Source organism: Dermacentor variabilis, chromosome 6, assembly GCF_050947875.1.
Source record: "Dermacentor variabilis isolate Ectoservices chromosome 6, ASM5094787v1, whole genome shotgun sequence".
Lineage (NCBI taxonomy): Eukaryota > Metazoa > Arthropoda > Arachnida > Ixodida > Ixodidae > Dermacentor > Dermacentor variabilis.
Window position 1 is genome coordinate 48361947 of NC_134573.1, and position 15135 is coordinate 48377081.

At 43.9% G+C, this 15135-nt stretch overlaps 1 protein-coding gene across 3 annotated transcripts in view; it reads right to left on the bottom strand.

The window, feature by feature from the left end:
- LOC142584155 (venom metalloproteinase BumaMPs1-like) overlaps nucleotides 1-15135 on the bottom strand; it is a 176346-nt gene that overhangs the window by 35040 nt on the left and 126171 nt on the right. For all 3 annotated transcript variants that reach the window (XM_075694324.1, XM_075694323.1, XM_075694322.1), the window contains 2 exons: nucleotides 13549-13598; nucleotides 8398-8506 (listed from right to left, as the gene is read on the bottom strand). In XM_075694324.1, coding sequence (XP_075550439.1) covers nucleotides 8398-8506; nucleotides 13549-13598 — 159 coding nt within the window. The remainder of the gene's footprint in view (nucleotides 1-8397; nucleotides 8507-13548; nucleotides 13599-15135) is intronic.

Consider the following 15135-nt stretch of genomic DNA (forward strand, 5'->3'; position numbering starts at 1 on the left):
TAATCAGTGAAATTATGACCAGGACGTAGAGGGCATTTATCTTGTTTACCTATCCACATAACGAATGATGACAACTGAACATCAGCGTTTACTTTCAGATTCTAAAGTTCTCGACACAGAACTATTCAAAAGAACACAAATACCGCTGTTTTCCCTGCACAAAGAAGTGCTTATTCTTGATTATTTCCCTATTTTTCTGGGTTTGGATGTTAGTAATAGAAGGAGATTCTGCGGAATGTACTTGCCTGTACGTGGTCAATACGTTGACGATAATTACTGGAACTTTATACAGGCAAAATTATCCGCTTCCGCCTTTGATCTCCGTGAAAACCACTGTGAAGTATTGATTGCTCCGAAAGACGTGCCGAACGGAGGCAATTTGCTGTTATTCGCGTAAGCGAGCGCTGCTGCATTGATATCTACGCCTTTCTATACAGTCGGTCCATTTAACCTTCTACGTTCAAAATTTGAACGTAGAATTTATTTCGGTTCGTTTTGGTAGATAAATTTATTGCTACGCCTGCGAATGTCCACAATTGGAACTTCTGAGTGATACCGCAGAAAAAGCAGCACATCATCATCTAATCATCATCATAATCACCATAATCATCATCATCATAATCATCATCATCATAATCATCATCATCAGCAGCAGCAGCAGCAGCAGCCTGGTTACACCCACTGCAGGGCAAAAGCCTCTCCCATACTTCTCCAACTACCCCGGTCATGCACTAATTGTGGCCACGTTGTCCCTGCAATCTTCTTAATCTCATCCGCCCACCTAACTTTCTGCCGCCCTCTGCTACGCTTCCCTTCCCTTGGAATCCATTCCGTAACTCTTAATGACCATCGGTTATCCTCCCTCCTCATTACGTGTCCTGCCCATGCCCATTTCTTTTTCTTGATTTCGACTAAGATATCATTAACTCGCGTTTGTTCCCTCACCCAATCAGCTCTTTTCTTATCACTTAACGTTACTACTATCATTCTTCTTTCCATAGCTCGTTGCGTCGTCCTCAATTTAAGTTGAACTTTTCTCGTAAGCCTCCAGGTTTCTGCCCCGTAGGTGAGTACTGGTAAGACACAGCTATTATACACTTTTCCCTTGAGGGATAATGGCAACCTGCTTTTCATGATCTGAGAATGCCTGCCAAACGCACCCCAGCCCATTCTTATTCTTCTGCTTATTTCCGTCTGATGATCCGGATCCGCCGTCACTACCTGCCCTAAGTAGATGTATTCCCTTACGACTTCCAATTCTTCGCTGCCTATTGTAAATTGCTGTTCTCTTCCGAGACTGTTAAACATTACTTTAGTTTTCTGCAGATGAATTTTTAGACCCACTCTTCTGCTTTGCCTCTCCAGGTCAGTGAGCATGCATTGCAATTCCTCTAGACTATTTTCTCTTCCATTATCTTCGTGGGTGCCACTGGTACTGTATAAATCTCTATAGAACTCCACAGCAATGCACTTTAACTATCTCATCCATATTAGTAATGATATTGGCGGCTTTGTCTCTTAACGCATACATCTGATTCTTGCCAATTCCTAGTTTTTTCTTCACTGCTTTTAGGCTTCCTTCGTTCCTGAGACCATGTTGAATTCTATCCATATTATACTTCCTTATCTCAGCTGTCTTACCCTTGTTGATTAACTTCGAAAGTTCTGCAGTTCTATTCTTGCTGTAGGGTTAGAGGCTTTCATACATTGGCGTTTCTTGATCCGATTTTTCGTCTCCTGCGATAGTTTACTGGTATCCTGTCTAACGGAGTTACCACCGACTTCTATTGCACACTCCTTAATGATACCCACAAGATTGTCGTTCATTGCTTCAACACTAAGGTCCTCTTCCTTAGTTAAAGCGGAATACCTGTTCTGTAGCTTGATCTGGAATTCCTCTATTTTCCCTCTTACCGCTAACTCATTGATCGGCTTCTTATGTACCAGCTTCTTCCGTTCCCTCCTCAGGTCTAGGCTAATTCGAGTTCTTACCATCCTGTGGTCACTGCAGCGTACCTTGCTGAGCAGGTCCACATCTTGTATGATGCCAGGGATAGCGCAGAGTATGAAGTCTATTTGATTTCTAGTCTCGTCGTTCGGGCTCCTCCACATCCACTTTCGGCTATCCCGCTTGCGGAAGAAGGTATTCATTATCCGTATATTATTCTGTTCCACAAACTCTACTAATAACTCTCCCCTGCTATTCCTAGTGCCTATGCCATATTTCCCCACTGCCTTGTCTCCAGCCTGCTTCTGGCCTACCTTGGCATTGAAGTCGCCCATCAGTATAGTGTACTTTGTGTACTCTATACCCATTAGTATAGAGTATTTAGTTTTCACTCTACCCATCGGCGATTCCACGTCTTCATAGAAGCTTTCTACTTGCTGGTTATCATGACTGGATGTAAGGGCGTAGACCTGTACAACCTTCATTTTGTACCTCTTATTAGGTTTCAGAACAACACCTGCCACCCTCTCGTTAATGCTATAGAATTCCTGTATGTTACCAGCTATATTCTTATTAATCAGGAATCCGACTCCTAGTTCTCGCCTCTCTGCGAAGCCCCGGTAGCACAGGACGTGCCCGCTTTTTAGCACTGTGTATGCTTCTTTTGGCCTCCTAACTTCATTGAGCCTTATTATATCCCATTTACTGTCCTCTAATTCCTCCAATAGCACTGCTAGACTCGCCTCACTAGATAACGTTCTAGCGGTAAACGTTCCCAGGTTCATGTTTCAATGGCGGCCTGTCCGGAGCCAGGGATTGTTAGCACCCTCTGCTGCGTTGCAGGTCTGACCGCCGCCGTAGTCAGTTGCTTATAGCAGCACATAAACACAGTCAAATGGCTTTTATTTATGAATAAAGAAAGCATCACTTTTGTGAGCCCAATGTGAAGCCTGGGATGACTGCTATGCTGTGAAGCGCAATCACAATGTAGAAGACTATCAACGTGAAGCCAACCGTTTCTTCATCACGGTCACGTCGCCTAGGCATCGTGAGAGTTCCTGGAGCTCGCATATAGATTTTCAATAATAAACTCGAATATCCTCCATGGCTGCTTGCACTTCTAAAAATCGAATTATCAGTAGACGGGATATTCAGGAAATGAGACACGTTCATTCAAGCTGCTCAACAACTAGCACTTTACCAGATATATATGCGGTAGTGGGGTTACACTCGCATCTATACAGATGGCTCCAGTACAGCAACCTCTTTAACTGCACAATTCATTATACCGCACCTCAACAAACGTGAACAATTTACGTTATCTCGTGTGACTTCGTCCACAACGGCTGAACTGTTCGCAATCCTATGTGCGATAAAAGTTATATTGTCAGTAAGAGACGCGCAAAAATGGGTAATTTTCAGGGATTCACAGGAGGATCTAACATCACTCTGCAGCACAAAAGGGAAAACATTCAGTGATGGTATAATATACGAAACACTTAAACGCCTCCCAAAGGCAAGCGAAGACAAACATGCAATACCATTCCAGTGCATACCAGGGCGTTGTAAGATTCCTGGCAACACATCAGCCGATGAAGCAGCACGACAAGCACACGTCAAAGAGGACGCGGTTCCGCTCCAAATATCAAAGAATGAATTACGCTGCATTATAAGGACAACGTCTTTCAAAATGTGTAGAAACACTTGGTTTGACCAGAACTCTAAGAGCTCGGACTTATACCATGTTGATCCGTTTATTGAATTCAAATTTTCATTGTCATTAGACAGAACTATGGGAAACCTTATTAATCTATTATGGCTGGGTACTGCCTACACAAAGAATTTCTTACACAGAATTGGCCGTGCGGAAACCCCCGAATGTGACTGTGGATTTGTAGACGAAGATACACTTCCCCTTCTTCTAAAGGTTTTCCCGCTCAGTTTAATTCAAACGCCATTGAAAAAAATCCAGGTGCCAGCCAATTTAATCTCAGCGCCAGTATTTTTAATCAAAGTGCCAATAATTTAATCCAGACGCCACCACATTTAATCCCAGCGCCATCTGAATTAATCCGCGTGCCAACTCATTTAATCCTTAAGCCAGACATTTTAATCCAAATGCCACACATTTTAATCCCAGTGCCAGTCCATTTAGTCCTGTTGGAAATTCATTGAGAAACAAATAATTTTTGCAGAAGAGGTCGTAACAGGCGTCATGAATGCCGTCTATTCATTCATGTGATCACCATATTGGCGACAGCACTATAGGAGCAAAGTTGCCACGCTACCAGTGCCGTCATGGCTGCTTCAGAAACACTTCCGTATGTTACACCGTTCGCTCATTTCCTCTTTTTCGAGTCGCATTTCCGAGTGACCAGAGTGACCCACATCAGTGAGTCAGAATCGTGACGGATATTACGCAAATTCGGTTGCGATCATGACATGCGATTTCCTTCCCTATCGTCTTGCATATCGATCGACATCGTTCGCAAGGCTAAAAACTTGCTCACCATTACTCAAGCACTTGACATAATCACCAAGCGATTCAACATAGCTCATTAAGCTTGTGTCTTGCATACACTCTTATGCTTCCAACATGCATATCAAACGAAACGGTTCTCAGAATGTAACAGCTTATTCTTGAGTGACATGAGTAGGTTAATAAGTGACCTCGACGTCACCGCTGTCGCACATCTTCTAACCTGCCTACTAACATATCGAAGGAAATCGCTTTCAAAGCTTAAAAACCTGCTCCCTATCATTGACTCAAGTGACGTGATCACTAGTGACTCTCGTGACGTCACCACGCTTCTCACGCATGTGCTTCTCACGCTTCTCACGCTTCTCAAACGAAGTGCATGGTTGGGTGAGAACCATGATGACATCATGTGAGTCACTAGTTATCACCTCATTGGCTGCGTGATAGTGAGCCGGTTATTACCCTTTATAAGCAACTCCGTTTGATATGCATGCCGGCAGTTTAGGATAGTGCATACGTGAGAAGCGTGGTGACGTCACGAGTTTCATTAGTGATCACGTCACTTGAGTCAATGATAGGGAGCAGGTTTTTAAGCTTTGAAAGCGATGTCCTTCGATATGTTAGTAGGCAGGTTAGAAGATGTGCGACGGCGGTGACGTCGAGTAGGTCACTAGTGACTTAGTCATGTCACTCAAGAATAAGCTGTTACATTCTGAGAACTATTTCGTTTGATATGTATGTTGGAAGCTAAGAGTGTATGCAAGACACAAGCTTAATGAGCTATATTGAATCGCTTAGTGATCATGTCAAGTGCTTGAGCAATAGTGAGCAAGTTTTTACCCTTGCGAACGATGTCGATCGATATGCAAGACGATAGGGAAGGAAATCGCATGTCATGATCGCAACCGAATTCGCGTAATATCCGTCACGATTCTGACTCACTGATGTGGGTCACTCTGGTCACTCGCAAATGCGACTCGAAAAAGAGGAAATGAGCGAACGGTGTAACACACGGAAGTGTTTCTGAAGCAGCCATGACGGCACCGGTAGCGTGGCAACTTTGCTCCTATAGTACTGTCGCCAATATGGTGATCACATGAATGAATAGACGGCATTCATGACGCCTGTTACGACCTCTTCTGCAAAAATTATTTGTTTCTGAATGAATTTCCAACAGGACTAAATTGACTGGCACTGGGATTAAAATGTGTGGCATTTGGATTAAAATGTCTGGTGCAAGGATTAAATGAGTTGGCACGCGGATTAATTCGGATGGCGCTGGGATTAAATGTGGTGGCGTCTGGATTAAATTATTAGAACTTTGATTAAAAATGCTGGCGCACAGATTAAATTGGCTTGCACCTGGGTTATTTTTAATGGCGTTTGAATTAAACTAAGCGGGAAAAACTGTAGATTGGCCAAATCACGACACACCAAGATGCCGACTTAAATGAACCCTAATTAAATTAGACCGCAGACCTTTCAATTGAAAGAAACTTTTGGGTCCTTGCCAACAACGTCCTTGCAGAAGAGCGCTTTAAAAGCTCTAAAGACTTTTCTGGAAGACAGCGGCATTGTTGGACGTTATTAACGATTTTATTGCTCCTTTCATTTCAATATCGCTCTATATGTGCATGTGTTTGCGAATTATGTTATGTTGACTGTTCTGTTGTGACTATATGTGATAATGCGTATACACAAAGTATGTACCACCCGCTGACTAGAGGCTGTGTTATTAGGCGACAGTATCGTTTGTATTTTTGGGACTTTTATCTACATAACTATGGAAACATTTACCTTGTATGTTGTATGTACCATTTGTTTCTTACGTCATTGACTTGCTGCGAAAACGTTGCATAATAGGTCCTGGTGCTTGTGTGAAAAGATTATTTGTTATGTAGTCTTGAACCCTGTATGTTCTATGATGGAATCATTCAAGAGATAAGGAGTAGCCAGTGCCCAAAATTGTGCGTCAACATCTCCTTATAACAAATCAATAAAATAAAGCTCCGTTGCAAAAAGCCATTTTTAGGAAGCTTCATAACGTCTATGTCACTGAAATTTCGATAGTTACTTATTTAGAGCACTTAAAAAGTCCCTGTTTGCTTTGAGCATTTTGTCGCTGAACAAACAAAAATGTCGCTAAATCTTACGAAAAAACGCTACAAAGGCTGCATTGATTATAAGCAGGTAAATTTTGAAAGCCAAAGTGTATTTTATGTTTTCTAGATGGTTAGGTTAGATGGCCCGACAAACACAAGATGAAGCAAGCAGCGTAATGTGAAACTTGTTTTGAAGTTTCCGGTGACAGCTTGCTCTGCAATGCACGCGTTGAAGGCGCGCCCCACAGATGGCCCACACCGCGAAGAAGCGTATACACTTAACTGTTTCGTTAAGCCAGCCCGGCGTGAACTGCAACAGTGCATGCCAGCGAGGCGCGACAGGGAATTCTACCTGCCAGAGCAAGAAATACGTAATAAAAAAAGCATACTTACGTGGGCGCTATTTCGAAAGAAAACTTCCTCTGAGCTGTTGTTTTGTCGGATTTCACAGTGTACAGGCGACAGCGCCCGCATACAAAAGTGAGGGGGCGAATGGCCTACTTTGCATCCCCCCCCTTCCAACAGTGCCCCGTGCTCCCGCCGCCCTACGGTAGAAACGCCTATAGTAAAGACACTTCGAGGTGGCGCCCACTCACAAGCAACGCAAGGTACCAATAAGTTTCGAGGCTCTGCGGCCAATTTTCTGGCAACTAGCAACCTGCAAATTGCCTGAGAGAATGCTGCTCACATCACTTTCATGGTGGTTTGAACATGACGATGAAAATCTCAGAATAAATTCAGGTTTTGCATGGGTACCTAAGACGATCTATATGTACTAGCGGAAGTCCCACACGTTCACTTTACAGTAATTTTGTGTGGACTTCAGTGGATAGTAACATAAACAAAGAATACGATAATGTACAATGTGAGACCATCCTATAAAACACGCACAATAGACGGCTTTTTTAGGTTAGAAAAATAGTGCTCTCGTTCTTGTGCTGCAGGACCTTTCGTTTGCGTACGCACATACGACTTCGGTTTGAAGATGTGTATTCATGAAATATCGAGAGAATTAATTTGCACCAGATAAATAAAAAATGGAAACCAGGCAAGAAGCCAAAAAAAGTAGCTTGTGGATTCCTGCAGCCCGGAAAACAAGTACAGACATAGATAATATATGTAAGAATAAACCGTGGGGTAGTACAAGGATGTGATCGGTCACTGTTAATATTTACCATTGTGTTGATGATTTCTGTAGGAATATTGCTTGACTACGACCAACGACAACCTTCTACTACGGCATTGCATGACGATAACCGCTATCATGATGAAAAAGCCTACTCTGCCGACCCATTCAACCAATTTCAACAATTCAAGCAACCGTACCTAGGGAAGATGTGGGATCTACGATGACGCGACTGTTACCTAAAAGGAAGATAAACAGCTTCGTTAAGTCCTACGCACCCACAGCTCCAAGATACCACAGCTCCTTAGAACACTTTTGATATACGTAATTATTTAAGCTGCAGGTTGTGTAATCTTTCCGATGTCATGCCTAAAATACTATAAGAAGCAAAGAAAATTAATCTCGGTACACCTTGAACCTTGCGGGAAAGAGCTCGACAAGATTTCTACCGCATCAATGTTTCGTTTTTGTGAAAACGTTAGTGTATGGTGCAGTTCCGGAGGTCCGTGTCAGTCAAGCGCTTCTTTAACTGTCAAGAACTACCTAACAGACTAGATGAGGCCGCCCATGATAACATGTAAGACAAACTCGTTTACACTTTCCTTCTGTTTGGAAATCTCTACACGTTTAACCAACAATTGGGGAAACAATAGACACGCCTATCATAGCGAAGAAAGAACTACACTGCTGGCACACACACTGGGATATATGTAATTATGGCCGTATATATGAGTAAACTTACGAATGGCCCATTTCATGGACTGTTGAGTGCACTCCGGAGTATGTTCCAGCCCAGTCTTTAACAACTGCCACGCTGTATTGGCTACAAATTCCTTCCAAGGGTGCAATGCCTATTTGTATAGAAAAGTTTCGACAGGTTTTTTTTAAACATTATATAAGTAAGGGTAGAAATTCATTTTATCAAATCACAAAATGATGCATCACGCATAGAAAAACATGAGCTGCTTCATTTGCCCTCGAAGTACATTTATTTATGTGGTTTTTTATTACAGGTGCCATTAAGACGCAGCGCAAAGGCAAATCCGACATCAATGAAAAAAAAAAGCTATGTAACCAGCTACATAAAAAAGGGCAACGCAACACCGATATGAGACGTGGGAACGATCACGAAAAATTTCAAGAGAAGCTTCCATGTACAAATTAGTAGGTTGCTTTGAAATGTAGATCGCTGGCTACTGCAGTAGATTGCCAAATATGAGTGGTGGTGATAGACTACCAGCGCTAACTAAACTGTTTGATGAAGAATACATGTTGTCTGCCAGCGCAAGGCATAGTGGTAACAGATGGCGGCGCACTTGTAACAAAATTATTACAACGTCGTAAGCCTATATAGAGCGAAGATCATCACGACAAGTCAATTAGTTATCGTATCACTAGTTGCGAAGGTGTTTGTACCTATTTCTAAAGTTGTATCTGGGCCTTTCGCCTTGAAGTTGGAGCAAGCGCCGGAATGCCTGCAAAGATGCGAGCTTTATGCGTTGACACTAGCGCCTACACTGATTCCGTCCGTTCAAAGTAAGGTGATACCATATTGTGCAAACATTTTTTTTCCGCGCTGCTGTTTTTTTTTATGAAGTATACTGCCCAGTGGGTGATACCTGCCACAGCGTGGGCATGCCATCGTGGTAGATGATGAAAAAGCTAGAAAATACTGGGATCTGAAAAGACTTTCAAAGAGATGCGACCAGACGCCAATTCACCTTACAAGGATTTTTACATGAATGAGTAGCATGCTCACAAAGAGACTCGAGGATAGCTTGTGGGAGCAATTCACGAACAGAACCTACGATAACGCTGACCTGAAGTTTGGCCCATCCCTGCTCGAGAAATAGCCGTATTGTAGCCCCTGCGCCGCGGTCGGGACGTTTCTAGTCCGCATACGACTAATTCTCTGTGAAAAATCAATTCCCTGTGGCCCACCTCAACTCCACTCTAAGAGATTAGGGATTTTCGCCGTATTTAACAGTAACCTGCTCTCGCCTTAGCAAATCATGTATAGTTAGAAGAGTGCAGAAGGCAACAGGGTCATAGCTTGGTAGGTTCTGAGAAAATGCATGCAAGGACAGCTGACATGAAAATTGCTCAAAAACACAATGTACACGCAAAATATGCACTCAAAATAATGAAGGTATGTGCTGTATATGACGATTGGTCTGAAAACTGTTCTTTATGAATTGGTACGTGAAGAAGGACGTGTTGGGCTTTGTGATGGACAATGACTACCCGGCACAAACCTGGTAACGAGGGGTGTCTGGATAGACTGTCTATGTATGTGAACGCTGCTTATTAATCGTGCAACTAGAAAGTACTTCTCATTCACAGTGGCTACACGCGGAAGCTGTCTATTTCGTCTGCACTTCTAAGGATTCACGTGCAGCTCCATAAAGATCGGTGCCCGTCTTTACGGCCAACTGTCGTCGTTAGTGTGGCGCCGGCTGCTAGCTCGGCTTCGCAAGCTGCTTAGAGAGTAGGCGAGCTGCCCGTTCAGTGTCCTGGTGTTGTGGATCTCATTAGGAGCACATCTGTACGTTGTCGAAGGTCATTTGTGGAATGCGATCAGTGCGTAAGCAGTTATACAGGCTAGAAGGTTCATAGATGGCCTGCCGATCACTTAGTCTGCCTGAAAACCATTTGTTACTCGGGGCTTGCACATACCTTCATATAAAAAGGAAGACAGAGAGACACATGCAATGCATCGTTCTCTTTTTATCCGAGTTTACGTTTTCATAACTGCGCGCACAAATTTTTTTAGTGAGCAATAAAGTGTAAAGCTATCTTATATTCACCGCTGGAAGAACGTGTCTCCATGCGAATACCAAAGATTTGTCTATTACATCAGGCGACTACACCCTGTGCATGCAAATATCTGGATATTATCACGGCACCTACCTCTCCCCATATACGACTATCCCCTACCAAACTACCTGTCCGTTCTGTTACTATATCAGACAAGCAGCTATTGTATGCTCTTCGCCTAGCATTGCATACTCTGGTTCCACTGCTCTCTTTCAATATCAACTACAACTGCCGAAATAATTTTGTGTTTATTATATGCTGATTTTCCCTCCATATTGACACGATCATTTTCATTTTATTGTGCTAACAACTATATGGACGCTCTAAGCGCATTCCTGCCGTCGGTGCCGCCATCGCAGTAAGGTTTCGTACAAAGTCCAAGCGCGACAATATCGTCGCTGCGCGCCGTATGCCTTACGTGCGACTCAAACCTTGCGAGACTGAGCTGGCAACTCGGCTCAACCTCTCGCATGAAATCAAAGAAGGCGAGGCGAAAGTACCCTTTCCTATTGCCACGGGGCGCACCGGTGAGGCGAAGGGGGCTTTCGCCAGCGGCTGCTGCTTACGGCGCGGCCGCGCGGCAGCTGTATCTTGAAGGCGATCTGCGACACGGCCAAACTGCATGCCCGCGCCGGCATTATCTCCAAAGCGATCTACGATGTTTGCTGAGTGCGCGTAGTGCGGGTAGCTTCGTATGCGCAGTGCATTTGGCGTTCGCATTGAAGCGAGATATGCCCGAAGGTCTATTCAACCGCTGCTGCCGCCGTGATTCCTCATTCCAGCATTTTGACAGCCACTTTCCGCGCCCGTCTCGCTAGATCTGTTCATGTTTACCTGAGCGCGCGTGATACCTTGCTTGTTAATATACTTACAACACAATGGCGGGCTCGCTAGATTGAATCCATGGGCCGTATAACGTAAAACTATTCCAATATGTTTTTATTCCAATCTCTTGACGTCAAATTTGCGTAACCGCCGACGCAAGCATCGGGCGCTCACCCGCATGGTGGTCTTAACAAACCAATCAAATGCTCCCCTCGTTCATAGGAGGTCACTTTTGTTTGCTTCAAAAACAAATAACCTTGCCTGCACTGAGCGGCTTGTCTTATCTAATTGGCTTACAAGAGGTGAGGAGCATGCTCAAGTGGAGAGGACTTCGCTGGGGCCGAGCCACTGCAATGAATATCGATAACTGAATGAAGAAGGTGGTGCCAGCGTCTGTGATTGGTCCGCTTTCTCTTACTCAGCTTGCGGTGGCTCGTCGACAATCGCGGCGGCATGCAACGGAAGCTTAAGAATGACGCTAAAACTGATCCTAAGCAAAGAAGAGTTGGCAAAACGAAGTCGTAAACGTGCTGAAAGTTCTCGACAACGTTACACGGCCACGCAAAAAGTTGTATTACACGCAAATAAACCCATGCTCTCCGGCAGGGCCGAGTAGCCAGTCCCGGAGTGATCGGCAGCAGCCATCTTTTATTCCTTTCGGGACGGGGTAGCCTGTGGCTATTCAGACGAAACATCACTTTTGTTCGGCATATTAATGCGTCTTTAACGCATGCACGTCACTTTGACGTGGTGAGTTTTTGTGGTTTTGTGACGTCGCGTGAGAGGCAGGTGATGTGGTTGCAGCCCCATACCTTTTGACCAATTGCCGAGTGCTAATGGCGAAAAGGCGTCGAATCAGAAATAACTATTTTTGTTTTGTTCGGTCCAATTATTCATAATCAGTGTGCACACGTCATATCAGATAGGGAGCTATCGCGGTTATTGTGACGTCGCGTGACAGACAGATGAAGAGGGGTGGTCCAAAAATGTTTTTGACCAATCGCGGTGCGCTGATTGCAGAATTGGAATAGAAAAGTTTGGAATAGTTTTACGTTATAGCGCCCCATGATACAAAATGTAAGCGCGACTAAACGAGAACGTAGAAAGAGACACACAAAAACAGCGCTCTCTCTCTGTGTCGGCATCTTCCTGCGTCCTCTTTCGGTCGCGCTTAAACGTTATGTCGTTGTTAATTTAGTTAGCAAGCGGACGTTTACAAGCTTATACGGCCGATAAAAGTACTATCCTTACGTCGTATAGCTATCCACTAATTTGCTATCGCAATCGGTGCTTCGCCTTTCGGGCGAAGTTGCGACTTTTTTCGTGTCATACAAAATAAGTACAAGCGCATACGTTTGTGTTCGTAAAATTACAGTTAATGTATCGCTTTGTATCTCTCCCCAATCCAACTGTAATAAACGCGGGCCAGGCCACCCAAATGTATTTCTTCAGCGTTATCACGGACACACTTGGACGTTACTTTCACAAAATCCAAAATTATCTATTCGATCAATATTAAAAAAAAAATCCCTAGTCACTTAATAATACTATTTTAAGGAATTTGTTGTTAGTTGCGGGTTGGAACCGTTTAGTTCGCCCACTATGACCAGTTGGATATTCCGAGACTGGGGGCATATTCAAGATATATACTCCAGAACTGCGGAATCAAGACTCTTTTCTTATTAAGCTTCCGTGCACTACCTAATAAGGCTTTTTTTTTAATCAGTGCGAAGTTCTCTCACTTTGCTGCAAACTTAATGGCGCTTATCTCCGAGCTGCTGGCTAATTGAATCGGTGGTAAATGTTCCTGCTATGAGTAATCAATCGCTGCAGTTCTGGGGAATATATACATAACGATAGTAACATTTTCAAATATTTACCTAAGCATTTGAATTTATTCTGCACACACTGATTTCTTTTATACCAACGGGTTAATGTTTCGTTCCCAGGAAACTGCAGGAGACAATGGGGGTGGATGGTTGCAAGGAAGATGATTGCTGACAGGCTGTTATTACTGTCGAGAGGCTGTAGGGTTGGTCCTAAGCTTTCTTTCAATAAAATGATGTAATTGTCTATAAAGAAATGACGTGTTTGTAGGAGTGTATCGTGGACTGTTTAGTCAGCGATGTGTCACATTTATAACGGGTAGTTTTCCGTAAGCTAAAACTAAGATGACCACCATCGTGTAGTAGAGAGGTAATGAGCAACTTAATTTCAGTGCAGGCGAAACATAAAAAACCAGCCTACCTACCAAGCATCTCGGGAGCGCCAGCAGGTGCTGACAAGTCAAATAATCCCGCTCTGAAATATGAAAGAAACAAATGTTGTGGTAATTATCTGTCCGGACAAACAGCACTTCTCCATCAAGTGCCTCCAATAGTCACCTAAATACCGACAGTAAAACACCATCAAACTCCTGAGTTGTAATTGGTACATGATCTACTGCAAATGAAAAATCAAAATGTGACATGGAGCTCATCGTCTCTTCGCAAGAGAGCACCTTGGTAAATATTTTATAATCTTGAGTTAAGCGAGGTACATGTACTCGTAAATTTTTCAATTAACTTTGTCTGCCAAAGAGATAAAAAGAAGTTTAGTAGTGTTATGGACCCTATATGATATTTTTATAAATGGGACCGAACAACTGCACATTTGATTTCCAATAAAATTGTCTGTTTGCGAAACGTGGTAGACTGGTTCCTGAGTGGCTTACTGCGGTGGTGTTTGGAAGGGAACGATTCGAAAATTTGGGAATATATATGTTTATTAAATTCTGCATCAATTGCTCCATACGCTGCACTTATGCTAAAAGAAAGCTACGAATTTCGCCCGAAGGTGACAAGACGTCGCGAAGTGACATTTCACTATTTACTTGTTGTTTAATCTTCAGTAGTGCTTATTTTGCACGCAGCATAGTGCGTCGACGATGCCTGGCAGAGCAGTGCTTGCCGTGCCTTGATCGTGTTCTTTTGTAGTCTTGTTTAATCAGTGAAGCTAAGAGAACCTTGGATACGACGCAGCGCCTATTATGCCACCAGATTCTGCGATTGCTAAAGAGGCACTTGAAAATCTAGCACACTAATATGTGGATACACATGAATTAGGAGAGTTTTCCTAATTTAGAATTGAATATGTTGTGCGTAAGAGACTACAATGAAGCACAAATACTAAATACAACACCGAAGCGCCATTACCGAGTTTCTTCATTATATTGTTGCGCGAAGGACGAGTCAGTAAGACAGGCAACTATATACAGGTTATATTTACAACAACGGTTGCCGCGCTGACCGGTTAGATTCACCGCGCTAGCCCAGTTCGTTGTTCCTCATCTTTTCAAGAGTAATGGCGCCCATGCGCCCCGTTCAAACAATCAAATACCACACGCGTGTAGCCCAATGCCCCGGCGGCAGAAGCGACGTCCCAAACGTATAAATGTCCTCACGGGAGGGTGATACTTCTTCCGTTGTGTAACGTGCACGATATCACTAGACTGCGAAACAGATGGGGCATCAGGGGCGACCTCGTAGGTGACGGGAGTCACGGCACAAAGCACTCGATATGGGCCTGTGTAACGAGATAGCAGTTTTTCTTATAGGCCGACCTGACGCGACGGAGACCATAGAGGCCCCAAAGAACCAGGCGGCAAGTGCACGTCTCGGTCTCGCCGGTCGTACAAACGCCTTTGACTCTCTCGGGGTTTCCGAAGGCGGTCACGGGCAATTTCCTTTGCGTGGGCACAGCGAGCGATGGCGTCAAGCGAATTTTCACTCGTCGGTCTTGCGTGAACAGGGAGGGTTGTGTCGAGGGGCAGTGCTGGTTCTCGGCCGAACAGAAGGAA